We start from the raw sequence: 12,543 nt of genomic DNA, 5'->3' as shown, positions 1-12,543 counted from the left end.
TATTGCCATTAAGTCGACAGATCCGTAAAGACGACAAAGCGATGAAACTTTAGTATGATGACTAAGATTAAACCCAGTTAATGTTTCTTGCATATAAACACATGTATTAATGTTAATAGTATTGAAGTTAAAAAAAAATTATTTACTTTCAGGATTTCATTCAGCGCATTTTGAGTCGACTTCAAGAGAGTTGAAGACTTTAATTTATTATGTTATGCAAGCTTTATGTTATTTTGGGTTTTTTTATTCTAAACTAATTATGTGTTTTAGAGGGTCGAATAACCTTCGATTTCTTTTATTATGCAACTTTGTTTTTTGAATTTAAAGGAGCTATACTTTTTTTTTATTTCACACAATTATTGTTTTGATTATACAGTGAAACCTCTATAAATTAATAATGTTGAGATTACACCAAAACTATATTTTTTTTATTAATTTATAGAGATATTAATTTATCGATATACTAAATGAAGCAAAAACTCAATTTGGGACTATAAAATTATATTATTTTATAGAGATTTTTAGTGTATATTAATTTAAAGAGGTTATACTGTAATATGTTATTGATTCATCTTTTCGATTTTATTTGTTAAATCTCTAAATCCATAACTACTAAAACGTGATAGGCGAAATATAAAAAAAATTAAAAATTTCCAAATCTTTTTCTCAAACTTGCAAACACCATATATCAAATTTCAATATTAGTGCACTCATTATAAAAAGTTTCTCCCCTGATAATAATCATACCTTTAGTTTTATCTAACTATCGCTTAAAGTATACATTATGTTATACATAATCATAATATAGTTATGTTTTAGAGATGTGGTTCTCGATTGGGTGCTTCCTCACAACAATACGAACAAGTCTCAAGCTAACGATGAGTTTGCCTCTCCCTCTCTAGTCTCTTTTACTTTTACGTAATAATCGACACGGAATTATCTTTTGTATCAATATAAATTCGATATTCTTAAACACACGAAACTATTGAGCATAACAACAAAAGAAAACAATACAAAAAAGCTAAGCGAATAACGATCTTGAGACTTTTTGGCTTCAACGCATCCTCGAGAGAGAAGCTTCGACATTAGAGATGAGCATTAGAATATGAAGCTGGACTGTATCAACAAAGATAAATCTATTATACATAAAATTAAATTATATCATAAATATTTATTTACTATATCTATTTGGTCATTTATATGACGGAGACCATTAGGGGTGGACGTTCGGGTATTTTTAGTTCGGGTTCGGTAATTTTGGATCGGGTTCGGATATTTAGATTTTGAAAAAAAAATTAAATTTGGCATTTTTCAAATTTCTTGTATTTAAAAATATAACTTTCACTTAACTAATTTTTTATTTTTGGTAGATTGAATGGTTAATAAATTTGGACATAACATTTTGAAACTAAAAAGACATTAATTTGGTTATTGTTTTTAAATTTTGGATGTAACTTTTTGTTTATTTTTGAAATAAAAAGTTTGACATGCATTTCAAGTGAGTAACAAATCATTTTCTCAGTAATTCTATGTATATCATATAAACTTAAAGTATGTGTAGTATCAATATAAATATTTTATATAAAATGAGAGATGTAAACTAGAAATATATGGTTAATTATACATATGTTCGGTTATCTTCGGGTATCCATTCGGGTTTGGATATTACCCGTTCGGGTTCGGATATTACCCGTTCGGGTTCGGATATCCAATCTCTTTAATTTAATATCCGTTCGGATATTTTGCTACTTTGGTTCGGATTTCGATTCAGGTTTTTCAGATCGGGTTCGGATGCGGCTTCGGATATCGGGTAAAGTGCCCACCCCTAGAGACCATTATCTGTGTAAAGTTTTAAAATTCTAATCATATAAATTAATTCGTTGATGTTAAATTGTTAATAGAAATTTATACATAAATTTTATAATTTGAAAATCTTATTAATATGAGTATTGAAGTGGAATAATGCTATTAGTTTTTAAAAATTATAGGTGGATTTAACAATTTCTGATAATATACGCTTTGGTTATCTATTAGAATAAAAATAAAATAAATAAAAAATAAACAGACTCTAACGAAAACAATACAAAAAAAAAGCTAAACGTAGAAACGATGAGATTTTTGGCTTCAACGCAGAGAAGCTTCGACATTACGCATCATTGTTGGAAAAGTGAAGAGCTCAGACTCCATGAAAAAGTTGACGTGGTCTTCAACCCTGGCGGGGTAGCGACCAGGGCGTGGCTTTTTTGAAACTTTCTCCACCTGAATAAATCTCTTGGGAGGGTCTTGTAGTTGCTTCTCGTCTTTGTCGACTTTATCACTCGTGCAATCAGAATGAGTGAACCGAGTACGTGCCTCGCAAGGAAACAGAGAGAACGTTATCAAGAGGAACACGATGATGAATCTGATGGTTTTAGAAGCTCTTGCCATGATGAATTGAAAGAGACAGAGAGATTGGTAAGGGTTTAGCTTTTTTTGTTTTTTGTTTTTGTGGTGTGAGGAAAATTTTGGAAAATTGGTTTGCGTATTCGTTTCTTATATAGAAGACCTTAGGTTAGTAGAAGGTCGAGATAATGATTTCGTAATTTGAGTGATAAACCGACCTTATTTTTAATTTATATTTTTGTTATTAAGTGAAAGCCGACTTATCTTTTGTTACAGTTTTACTTTCCTTTTTTCTCCTTTCTTTAGTTAATGATAATCCAACTTAAAATCCAAATCAAAGTCTGACCAAAGATCACATCACTGTTTCAAATCTCTGGTTTATTGAATTTACTTGTACAGAAAGTTAACTAACCTAATCTTTCATGACAAAACGCTGTCAGGCTTGTTTCTTTCTTTCAACTTTTTGAATCCTTAAGTCTCCTTAGTTTCATGTTCCATCAGAAACACACTTTGCATATAAAAGTTATTAAGATTTACATCAGAAAGTTGGTTTACTGACGTAGATGAGCATTATTAGACTCTGTTACACTGATATTCAAACTCTCCGTTGTCTCTTTATGTTGTGTAAAAAGGGTTAAAATTGTTGCTGGAGAATATCAACAAAGATAAATCATAATCAAATATAGCGACCATGTTATTAAAAAAATCATAAATATTACTTATATAAATAAATCAAGAAAAACATTGAACTCTATGCCCCCGTCCGTGATTATTATTCTTTTGGAGAGACTAAAAGGAGTAAGTAGAAAGAAAGCTACTGTAGGCAATGACATCAGACCATCCAGGGAAAAGACTCTTCAAATGTCTAGTTTCTTCATCAACACGTTGATCAAGAACAGCTAAGTCTACTCTCAGTTCTTCTTCGCTATTAGCCTGCCATAATCAAAACATGGATTCAGTCCCGTTTACCTTAACTAAAGGGATTCTAGAACATAAAACTTGGTGTTACCTCTAACCAGAAGATCCACTTCTCACTGCTGTTGCCACTCAGTCTCAATATATAAGACGGAGGACCACCCGATGGGAGTTCAGGAGCTGCAGTGACAAGGCCATTTCGGTTTTTACTGGATTTTTTAGTAAATGGATTAGAAAGAGAGAGAAAAATGGAGAGGTCTTTGTGTCTGACCTGGAGGTTTGCCATCTGCAAAAGACCATCTTGATAGTGGTCCGGTTACGTTTAGAACCGAGACCCAGATCTCTTCCAATGACCTGCAAATAGAATATGGCGACAGTAAATAGCAAAACAAGACCCAACAAAAAGTTTATTTTTGGAGTCTTTTTATGGATTTTAATCCAACTTACCCCAGAGAGAGTTCCAGATGAACCCTGCGAGTTCCGTTATCAAATGTTGTTGACGGTTTATGAATTTTTAAGTGCGGTAATTGGCTATATCGTTCCAAAATCTTGTTGGCTTTGGCAGGGAACCTCCCGTTTGTTGTTACTACACAAGAAATAGGGAAAAGTGCCTGCAGATACCATTCAATTCTTTAACTCCAAGCTGAATACACCTTACTATCTTGACTACAGCATGTAAGAGAGGAGGGAGTCTAACTAACGTACCAGCCAAGCTTCTTGAGGAGACACTTCAGCGTTTCCCAGTGAAAAAGAAGAGCCGGCATGAAGCTTCTCTGCCACCTCCGGAGCATGTTTAAAAACGAACTCCATTGAATTTGAATCAATGACGGCTAAATCGTAACTTGAACCTGTGATTTCATTTCCACCTATATAAGGCACATTTAGAAAATTTACTTCGATTCAGTAAGAGAAGGTTTACATCAATAACGCCAAAAAAGGATAGCAGATCCATATTGGGTGAGTAAAGGGCTACCCGCAGAGAAGAATGTGTGTTGCAGTATAACTCTCTTCGGTGCATCTTTGCTATAAGGAAAGAGCTGTGATGATACCGCCAACATAACCACAGTGAAGTGCAGCAGGAATTTCAAGATCGAAGCTTTGGCTAGCCAACGACCACAAATTGGTATTATTGGGCCCACACACAAGCCAGTGACAATTCCAGTGACCGCAGCTACTGCTACATCTGCAAGATAAAAACCTGCAAAGCGAGATCGTGTACAGAAATTATCTTAGCACTGACTTGCAATTGCAACAGGCCTTCTCAAATGCCGTGAATCGATAAGCTGAAACCAGAGATGCTTTCGGAAAGAATCGAGTTCAGTAAAAACTAACCATAAGGTGGTGGAACTGCTCCCATCATTCCTGTCTTCTCAATCAGAAGTAGTGCAAGAATGCCACTAAAATAGACAGAATACAGAAGGCATGGAACAAGGGCTATCACATAAAACATGGGAGACCTGGATGAAATGAACTTTTATCACACAAGAGTTTAAAAGAAAGATATGTCGTCTAGAAAACATATACCAAGAAGAATTATCAGAGGTGGAAGTCTCGACTATGTTTAAATCAAGTTTATAAAATATCAGAGGTGGAATTATCAAAAGAATTTCAAGTTAAATTTATCCTCAACGTCACAAAGGTTAGATAATGTTAGCACAACACTCATAGTTCACTGAAAGACAAGAAGTCTTACTTGATTGAATCATGGCCATAGGACTTGACAGATACATAGAAAGCAATCCACCCCAGTAGCATAGAAATGCAGATTACAAATGTCATGAATCCTCCATTTAATCCAGCGAAGAAATATGCCTGAAAACGTTTATCCAATTACTCATGGATCAGCCTAACAAGAAACAGAACTTTGAGGTAAAAGGTAAACTAAGATGATCAAACAAAAGTGCATACCGATGTTACAAAAGCGTAGAGCCCAAATGCTCCCCAAAACCTTGCTTCATCAGATGTTTCCTGCAAGATCATAGCTGAAAATTATTTTCTAGTAATAGACAGGGATGCGAGTGAGCCAAGAGGAAGAATAAGGACTTTACAACTTTCATAATCTTCTTAGATGAAACACCTTGACAGTGTGAGACACGATCATAAATAGTTCTTGGAAGTAAAAGACCAAAAAATGAGCAGGGGATGAACATCAGGAAAGCTAAGTATAAATGAGCAAACCTGCATTTCCAGAACAAGTATAGTAAGTCTCCCCTACCAATAAATATCAACATTCTAGACACCTTAATTTAGCATTAAAAAGGGATATAAAACCAACCAGCTCATGGGATAAGCAAAGAACAATCTGACGACTGAAAAGAGAACTGGGAATATGACACCAAGTAAAATCCCAGCGGTATGTTGTATAAATCCTATCAGGCAACGGTTAAAAATGTTGAATCTCCGAAACACCTCACAAGGAGGAAGGAGTATATAATAAATAAATAAAAGATTAAGAAAATATACGATTGCATATTTTTACCTTTCAAAAAAGCCCAGAAGACGGGTAACAAAGGGTGTATACCAGGGTCCCGCATATACAAGAAGAAAGGCGCAAGAAAGAACAACGCGGCTGGAATGTTGTGCAGTACCATGGCCACTCTTCTTGGATAATACACCTGATAGATTTCGTGATTTCAGCTTGTCAAGAGACTGTAACCAAGCTATAAGAAAATGATGAACAGAGTCAAAAGCACCCACCATGAACAGTGTTAAGTAATCAAAGAAAACAGCTCTTTCAACCATGTCCCTGTTAGCATCCATGTCAAGCGACTTTCTTTCAGTAGCAACCTTCAGCTTAGAAGAACTCGTGAAGGCTTTAAGTATACTGATTAAGTTTTCTCCACGTGCTTGCATGCTTCCAGGTCTGGTTTAAAGATAGTCTGTGAAACGAGGGGTACTAAATAATAAACAATAGTAAGGAAAAGTACAACCATAATTATATATACCAAAATGATGCATACAATATTCTGTCAACTGTATCAAAGGAAGTATGGTAGTAGTAACCGCCTCGAAGAAAGATAATGTCTAGCCCGGGAATGTCGCCATAATCTTCTGCAAACATTCTGTAATCGGTGTCTCCGGGAATAACAGGGAAAACATCCTGGGGAATTTCACAGAACAACTTACAGTCAGTGATGCAGATGAACACGAAACAAAATGGTAGGACACAGTATATCACTGAACCGACTATCACTTGGGAAAAAAAGAGAGCAGATTTGTGTGTGAGCGTGCATGTCTATCATAGGGCAAAAGAGTGGGAGAGAGAGACCTGTGCAGAACTCTGCGCCATTGGATGCGTTGCTGCTTGAGAGTAGACATTGGAAGGCCACGATCCAGGTCCTGATTGGCAGACCAGATCTGTCAACCATCAACATCAAGTCAAATGTACGAGCAATTAGCACAATAAAAAACTTCAAAACAGTTACTCACTGACAAGCAAAGACTTGATACTATCACAAATAAACCTGATACACATATTTCCTAGTGTCTAAAGGATAACGAATGTGTATGCATAAATTTCTAGAGACAGTATATTGTAAGAGAAGTTTTTCTACATGTTCAAGGCAGTGGTCTAGACACATGTTTAAAGATAAGCTTTTTTTGTTTCAGTCATCACAGAAGCTAAAGAGAAGATCAAACTTACGAACATCATTTTCATGTAGAGGAATAGATTAGCAGGGAAAGGAACTTGCCATAAGTAAAAAGGCATTATTCATTAATACTTTCACAGACATGTCTTAGGGAATACTCATAAAACATAGATCAGATCTTACCAATACCCCCTGTCCCAGAAGCTTCCACGTTTACAAAAGCTCCAATGGTGTCTTTCAGCTTATGCTGCGTCATGAAGCCGTGTGAGCCCTAAACAAACGACAAAAAGCCACACAACCATGCAAAGTATTAGCTTAATTTCAGCACCTTGACTATGCTATAAACTTCATCCTATTTACCAAATAAAACAATATCCCATGTGAAACAGTACTAAGCACCATAAATGTTTTACCAGCATAAAAAGCTCTTCAGCACCGTTGAAGAGAAAAATTATAGGTTGAGGCGGGGCCCAGCCTGAATCTACTACCAGTCTAGCTACTTCAAGCAGTGATGCTGCAAATAGAAAAAAACACACAACCATGATATATTGGCCTAGAACTAAAGAAATGTACCAAACGCACCTACACATGACGCACAGTCACCAGCTCCAGGGGAGTTGACAGGACTGTCAAAATGTGCATTCATCAATACAGATGCATCGGTGTCAAGAGAATGCATCGACGAAATACTGCAAGGAGTTCAAAAATTGGTCAAATGCTTAAGCATTAATAAGTGGGGACACAACTATTCAATGTTGCAGACTATTGATGACTGAATAAAATAGTAACACAAACAAGGAAGGCCTAAAGTCTCCTGAACAATAAATACAAACCAGAAAGTCTTAACACAATAGACCTTGATTTCCTCAACATTCTCAGCCAGACTAAAAAAAAAACTGTACATAGATTGCCTTTACCAGCAAACGGTAACTAGCTAACTGCAATTCTGGCTAGAACAAAAAAAATAATACCGCATAAGTATATTAGTATGGTTTCTGTAACCAAGTGAAATGTTGTGGCCAAGAAACATCATGCTAAAGGAGCCATCCACCTGCGTCTCCTCCACCTCAACTCTACACAACAACAAGCATTCAATTTTTCATCTCAGATCAATAAAAAAAAAGAACATTCTTTTTGATATGCTGAAACCAATTAATATTCTATTTATTGAGTGCATGTGAAGTGACAAATCTTCATTAAACAACTCGTGATATCTCTGATTCAGTCACCTTAGATTAGGCCCAGCTCTCTCCTTCACCATCTCCAACTGAGATTTAATGTACGTTGCAGCTTCTCTAAGCCCAGGTCGTCCCTCCTAACAAAACCAATTAAGGATTATCAGAAAAGGAGATAGCGTGAGAGAGAGAGAGAGATGAAACGACGTCGAATCACCTGACGACCGTCGATCTCCTCGGCCAAGACGCGGATGTGTTCGACGGCTCTGGCTTCGGAGAATCGATCTAGAGGCGCGTCGAAGGGGAGCGGGGAGATGTGTTTCATATGGAGGACGCAGTAAGCAATCGCCACCATTAGAGCGTAGAGGGAAGCGATTGAGAAGAGGAACTTGAAACCCGTGGCGTCTCCAGAGCTCAGCCTCCAAAACGCCATCACTGCGAATCTCGAAGATGGATCAAGCAAGTTTCGTATTATGTTATGTTACGTTTGGTGAAACGGAAACGGAAACGTGAAAGGCGTCGCTGGCGAGGAAGAGTGTTTTTTTTTTCGTGGGTCCGAAATGCTTACTTTTAAAAAGGTTTTAGTCAATTACGTAATTATTTGTTTCTATTATCTGATTGGTATAATTGATTTCCTAAAGGTTTTGGAATGGATATTCTAGACTATTAAAGTAGGTGAGACTAGACCATCCGGAATTTCAAATTTGCATGTGTATCGACACATGTCACCATGAAAGTGATATTGTTGTGTTTTTCTGACTTTTAATTTATAAGATTGCCTATGGCTATGGTATCTAGCTACTTCTTTCTATTTTAGGGGTGCACAGTATCATAATAAGTGGTATATAGTCCGAAAATTAAAAACTGGGCTATGGCCCAACCTGAATTTTCTTAAAGATGGCCAACATAAAAATTAATATAGTGATATAACAGTTTTTTTTTATTAATGTTTTAAAATTTAGTTTATGCGACAAATCGTTTACCATTATTTTAGAATCTCATTTAAGTAGTTCAAATTAATTTTAATCATCCTAAATTAGTTAAATCAAATATCAAAGTAAATTATAAGTAATTTAATTATATCATTTTTACCATCAATTTTTCTATAACCAAACTGTATATATAAATTTTTTTCTCCGACTTTGTTTTTAGTGCAAATTCACAATTTTATCTGATTTCTTTAAATTTATATTTATTAAAATAATTCTAATAAAACACAAAAAAAAATATCTAAAGTAAATATAAATATATAATAAAATAAGCAAATAATTTATTAACGTATATATTTCGACTTCTTTACTACATTAGTTATTTATAAAATGCTTAGTAATTACCCCCTTCCCAGTACCTTTTTCCACATATATGATCTAATTAAGCTCCCATTATCTTTTACATTACTAAAGTTAGTATAGTAAATAATCATAAGAAAACAGACAATTTGTCAATTTCTAGTTACAAGTTCATAGGAACCTGAAAACAGCCATCCAAAAGTTCAAACTATTCCAAATGTTTAGGCTGATGAGATCCAATTTTCCCGTATAAAAGCAAAAAAATCTAACAACCAAGATGTTTCCTTATTTTTGTGTGTTTGCATGTATATGGCAAGAACAACACAACATATTGATCAACACCGATCATAGTATATAAACAGAGGGTTTGACAAGAATTTCTATCTCTCTCTCCTAATATCCCTCATACACCTAACAACATGCATAATTCTCTTTTCTATACAAGTCTTAGTCTTTCTTCACAAGTCTACTAATTGCATCTTCTCTTCTTCGTTTCATGTATGAGCCAGCTTAACACTTCCCTTTCAAAAGGTCTATCACAAACTCATATGATCGATCATATTAACATCACGCTTTCGAAGATCCAGTTTGGCCTCAAACTGAAATGATAGAACTTATACAAAAAGACAACTTCAGCACTATAGCTTACCATCATTGGTTTCTTGAATGGGTTAAGAGTTACTTTTATTTTGTTAAATGGATTTATCTAGTTTTCCAGTAGATGTATATTACAAATTATTATGGGTGCACTTGAAAAATTAGTAAAATTATTAATTTTAGAAAATGTTTGGGGGCACATCACTACAAGAAAACATCGGGATACTGAGGGAAAAAATCGTCGGTATGTCGTCGGAATAACGTTATTCCGAGGACATACCGACGAAAAAAGTCCTCGGAAATAACTCCTCGGAAATTCATAATTCCTCGGAATTCCGTCGGAATTTTCCGACGGAATTCCGAGGAAACAAAATTCCGAGGAAACTCCGAGGACACAATGTTCGTCGGAAGGTTCCTCGGAAAATACCGAAGGAATTCCGATGGTCCAATCCTCGGAAGTTTCGACGAAATATTTCTCGGAATATTTATCGGAAAATTCCGAGGGAAGAAAGTTCCTCGGAAAATTCCGAGGAACATTTGTTCCTCGGAAAATTCCGAGGAACATTTGTTCCTCGGAAATTTCCGAGGAACTTTCTTCCCTCGGAATTTTCCGAGGGAATTGAGTTTCTCGGAAAATTCCGAGGAATCCTTTCCCTCAGACAATTCCGAGGAACTTAATGTTCGTCGGAATTTACCGAGGGATAAAAGTTCCTCGGAATTATCCGAGGACCTCCATTCCCTCGGAATTTTGAAAAAAATTTATTTTTTTTAAAAATTATTTTTTTTTGGAAAAAAATTAAAATTTTTAAAATTTAAAATTAAAATTGAATAAAACATAAAATAAAACATAGTAGATAATATTCAAATTTAAATAAAACATTCAGAGTTTTTGGAAAAAAAAAAAACTACGGGTCTTGAATGTTCGGGAACGTCTCGTTCGGGTACATCCTCTTCATCATGTCCATCATCTGCTCGTTCAGCCTCTTCTGGGTCTCATAGCCCGCCTGTTGAGCTGCCATCTGAGCCTCCAACGCAGATATCCGATCATCCTTGTCCTTCAGCTGAGCCGTAAGAACTTCTGGATCAACATACGCATGTGGTGAGTAAATATGTTTGCAAATGACTGCGCTCCTGATCAGTAAGTCGACGGTCTTTTGGTTTTCCGCTAAGTCGTCCAACGTCTGTGAAAATGTCTGGAACCTTCCAATGATATGTTGCCCGTTCGCCTCTATCATCATGCCGAGCAGGTCTTCTGTTTTTGGTCTGAACTTCTGCTGGAAAGTAGTACTCGGCAAAGTTTGAAGTTTCTTCATTGATCATCTGTGCGACTATAGACCCTTCCACCCTACTTAAATTTTTCACCATCTTCTTCAAATGGAACATATACCGCTCATACAGATACATCCATCTATACTGCACAGGACCACCAAGCTCCAATTCTCTTACCAGGTGAATAACAAGATGCTCCATAACATCAAAAAATGAGGGAGGAAATATCTTCTCAAGGTTGCACTGAATCACAGCTATGTTAGTCTTCAAATTTTCAATACCTTCAAGAGTCACTGATCTTGTGCATAAATCGCGGAAGAAACCACTTATCCCTGCAATTGCTTCATGAACATTTCGTGGTAATAGTTCCTTGAAGGCAAACGGAAGGAGACGCTGCATCATTACATGGCAATCATGGCTTTTCAAGCCAGTAAACTTTCCTTCCTTTCTGTCGATACAGTTACGCAAATTAGATGCGTAACCGTCTGGAAATTCCACATCGTTTGAAATCCAATCAAAGAACGCATCCTTTCCCGCTGCATCAAGTCGGTATATGGGAAAAGGAGCCCTACCACTCTCATCAACATGAAGTTCTGAACGAGCACATATATCGACTAAATCCAGTCTTGACTTCAAATTATCCTTTGTTTTACCTTGAACATTAAGGATCGTGTTCATCAGGTTGTCAAAAAAGTTCTTCTCGATATGCATGACATCTAAATTATGCCTTAGTAGATGATCCTCCCAGTATGGCAGATCCCAAAAAATACTTTTTTTGTGCCAGTTATGTAGGTTTCCAACACCATCTACCGGAAAATGCTCATGTCCACCGACGTCTGGCGTTCTTTCTGCACCAAAATCTCTAAGTTGTGTCTTCAAATCTTTCCCACGAATTTCCGGAGGTGGACTGTCAAACACCCTCTTGTTCTTCGTAAACAAATTCCTACTTCTACGATATGGATGATCTGGTGGTAGAAATCTCCTGTGACAGTCAAACCAACACGTTTTCCTTCCGTGTTTTAGTTGGAAAGCATCAGTGTTATCTTGACAATATGGACATGATAGCCTTCCATGCGTTGTCCATCCAGATAACATACCATATGCTGGAAAATCACTTATTGTCCACATTAGTACTGCCCGCATTTGAAAGTTTTCTTTATACGAAACATCGTATGTTTCAGCACCTTGAGTCCATAGTTGTTGCAACTCATATATTAGTGGCTGAAGAAACACATCAAGTGATCTCTTAGGATGCTCTGGTCCGGGAACGAGAATCGAGAGGAACAAAAACTCTCGTCGCAAGCACAAGTTTGGGGGTAGGTTGTA

The 12,543-nt window shown here is 36.2% G+C and overlaps 1 protein-coding gene across 1 annotated transcript; it reads right to left on the bottom strand.

The window, feature by feature from the left end:
• Nucleotides 1–2,743: 2,743 nt before the first annotated feature.
• LOC103831169 (endoplasmic reticulum metallopeptidase 1) lies at nucleotides 2,744–8,908 on the bottom strand. Its single transcript, XM_009107035.3, has 21 exons — nucleotides 8,280–8,908; nucleotides 8,117–8,202; nucleotides 7,859–7,960; nucleotides 7,470–7,576; nucleotides 7,301–7,401; nucleotides 7,071–7,158; nucleotides 6,566–6,654; nucleotides 6,258–6,397; nucleotides 5,995–6,160; nucleotides 5,777–5,912; nucleotides 5,573–5,666; nucleotides 5,346–5,475; nucleotides 5,206–5,265; nucleotides 4,991–5,109; nucleotides 4,630–4,754; nucleotides 4,271–4,495; nucleotides 4,003–4,163; nucleotides 3,745–3,908; nucleotides 3,569–3,651; nucleotides 3,392–3,477; nucleotides 2,744–3,315 (listed from the first exon to the last, which is right to left on the bottom strand). The coding sequence occupies exons 1-21, from the start codon at nucleotides 8,493–8,495 to the stop codon at nucleotides 3,172–3,174; spliced, it is 2,622 nt and encodes an 873-aa protein (XP_009105283.1). The 5' UTR covers nucleotides 8,496–8,908; the 3' UTR covers nucleotides 2,744–3,171.
• Nucleotides 8,909–12,543: the final 3,635 nt, after the last annotated feature.

The sequence above is a fragment of the Brassica rapa genome, chromosome A07 (assembly GCF_000309985.2).
Source record: "Brassica rapa cultivar Chiifu-401-42 chromosome A07, CAAS_Brap_v3.01, whole genome shotgun sequence".
NCBI classification, from domain to species: domain Eukaryota; kingdom Viridiplantae; phylum Streptophyta; class Magnoliopsida; order Brassicales; family Brassicaceae; genus Brassica; species Brassica rapa.
Note: the sequence above shows the minus strand (reverse complement) of the source record. Positions and strands in the feature narration are given on the sequence as shown.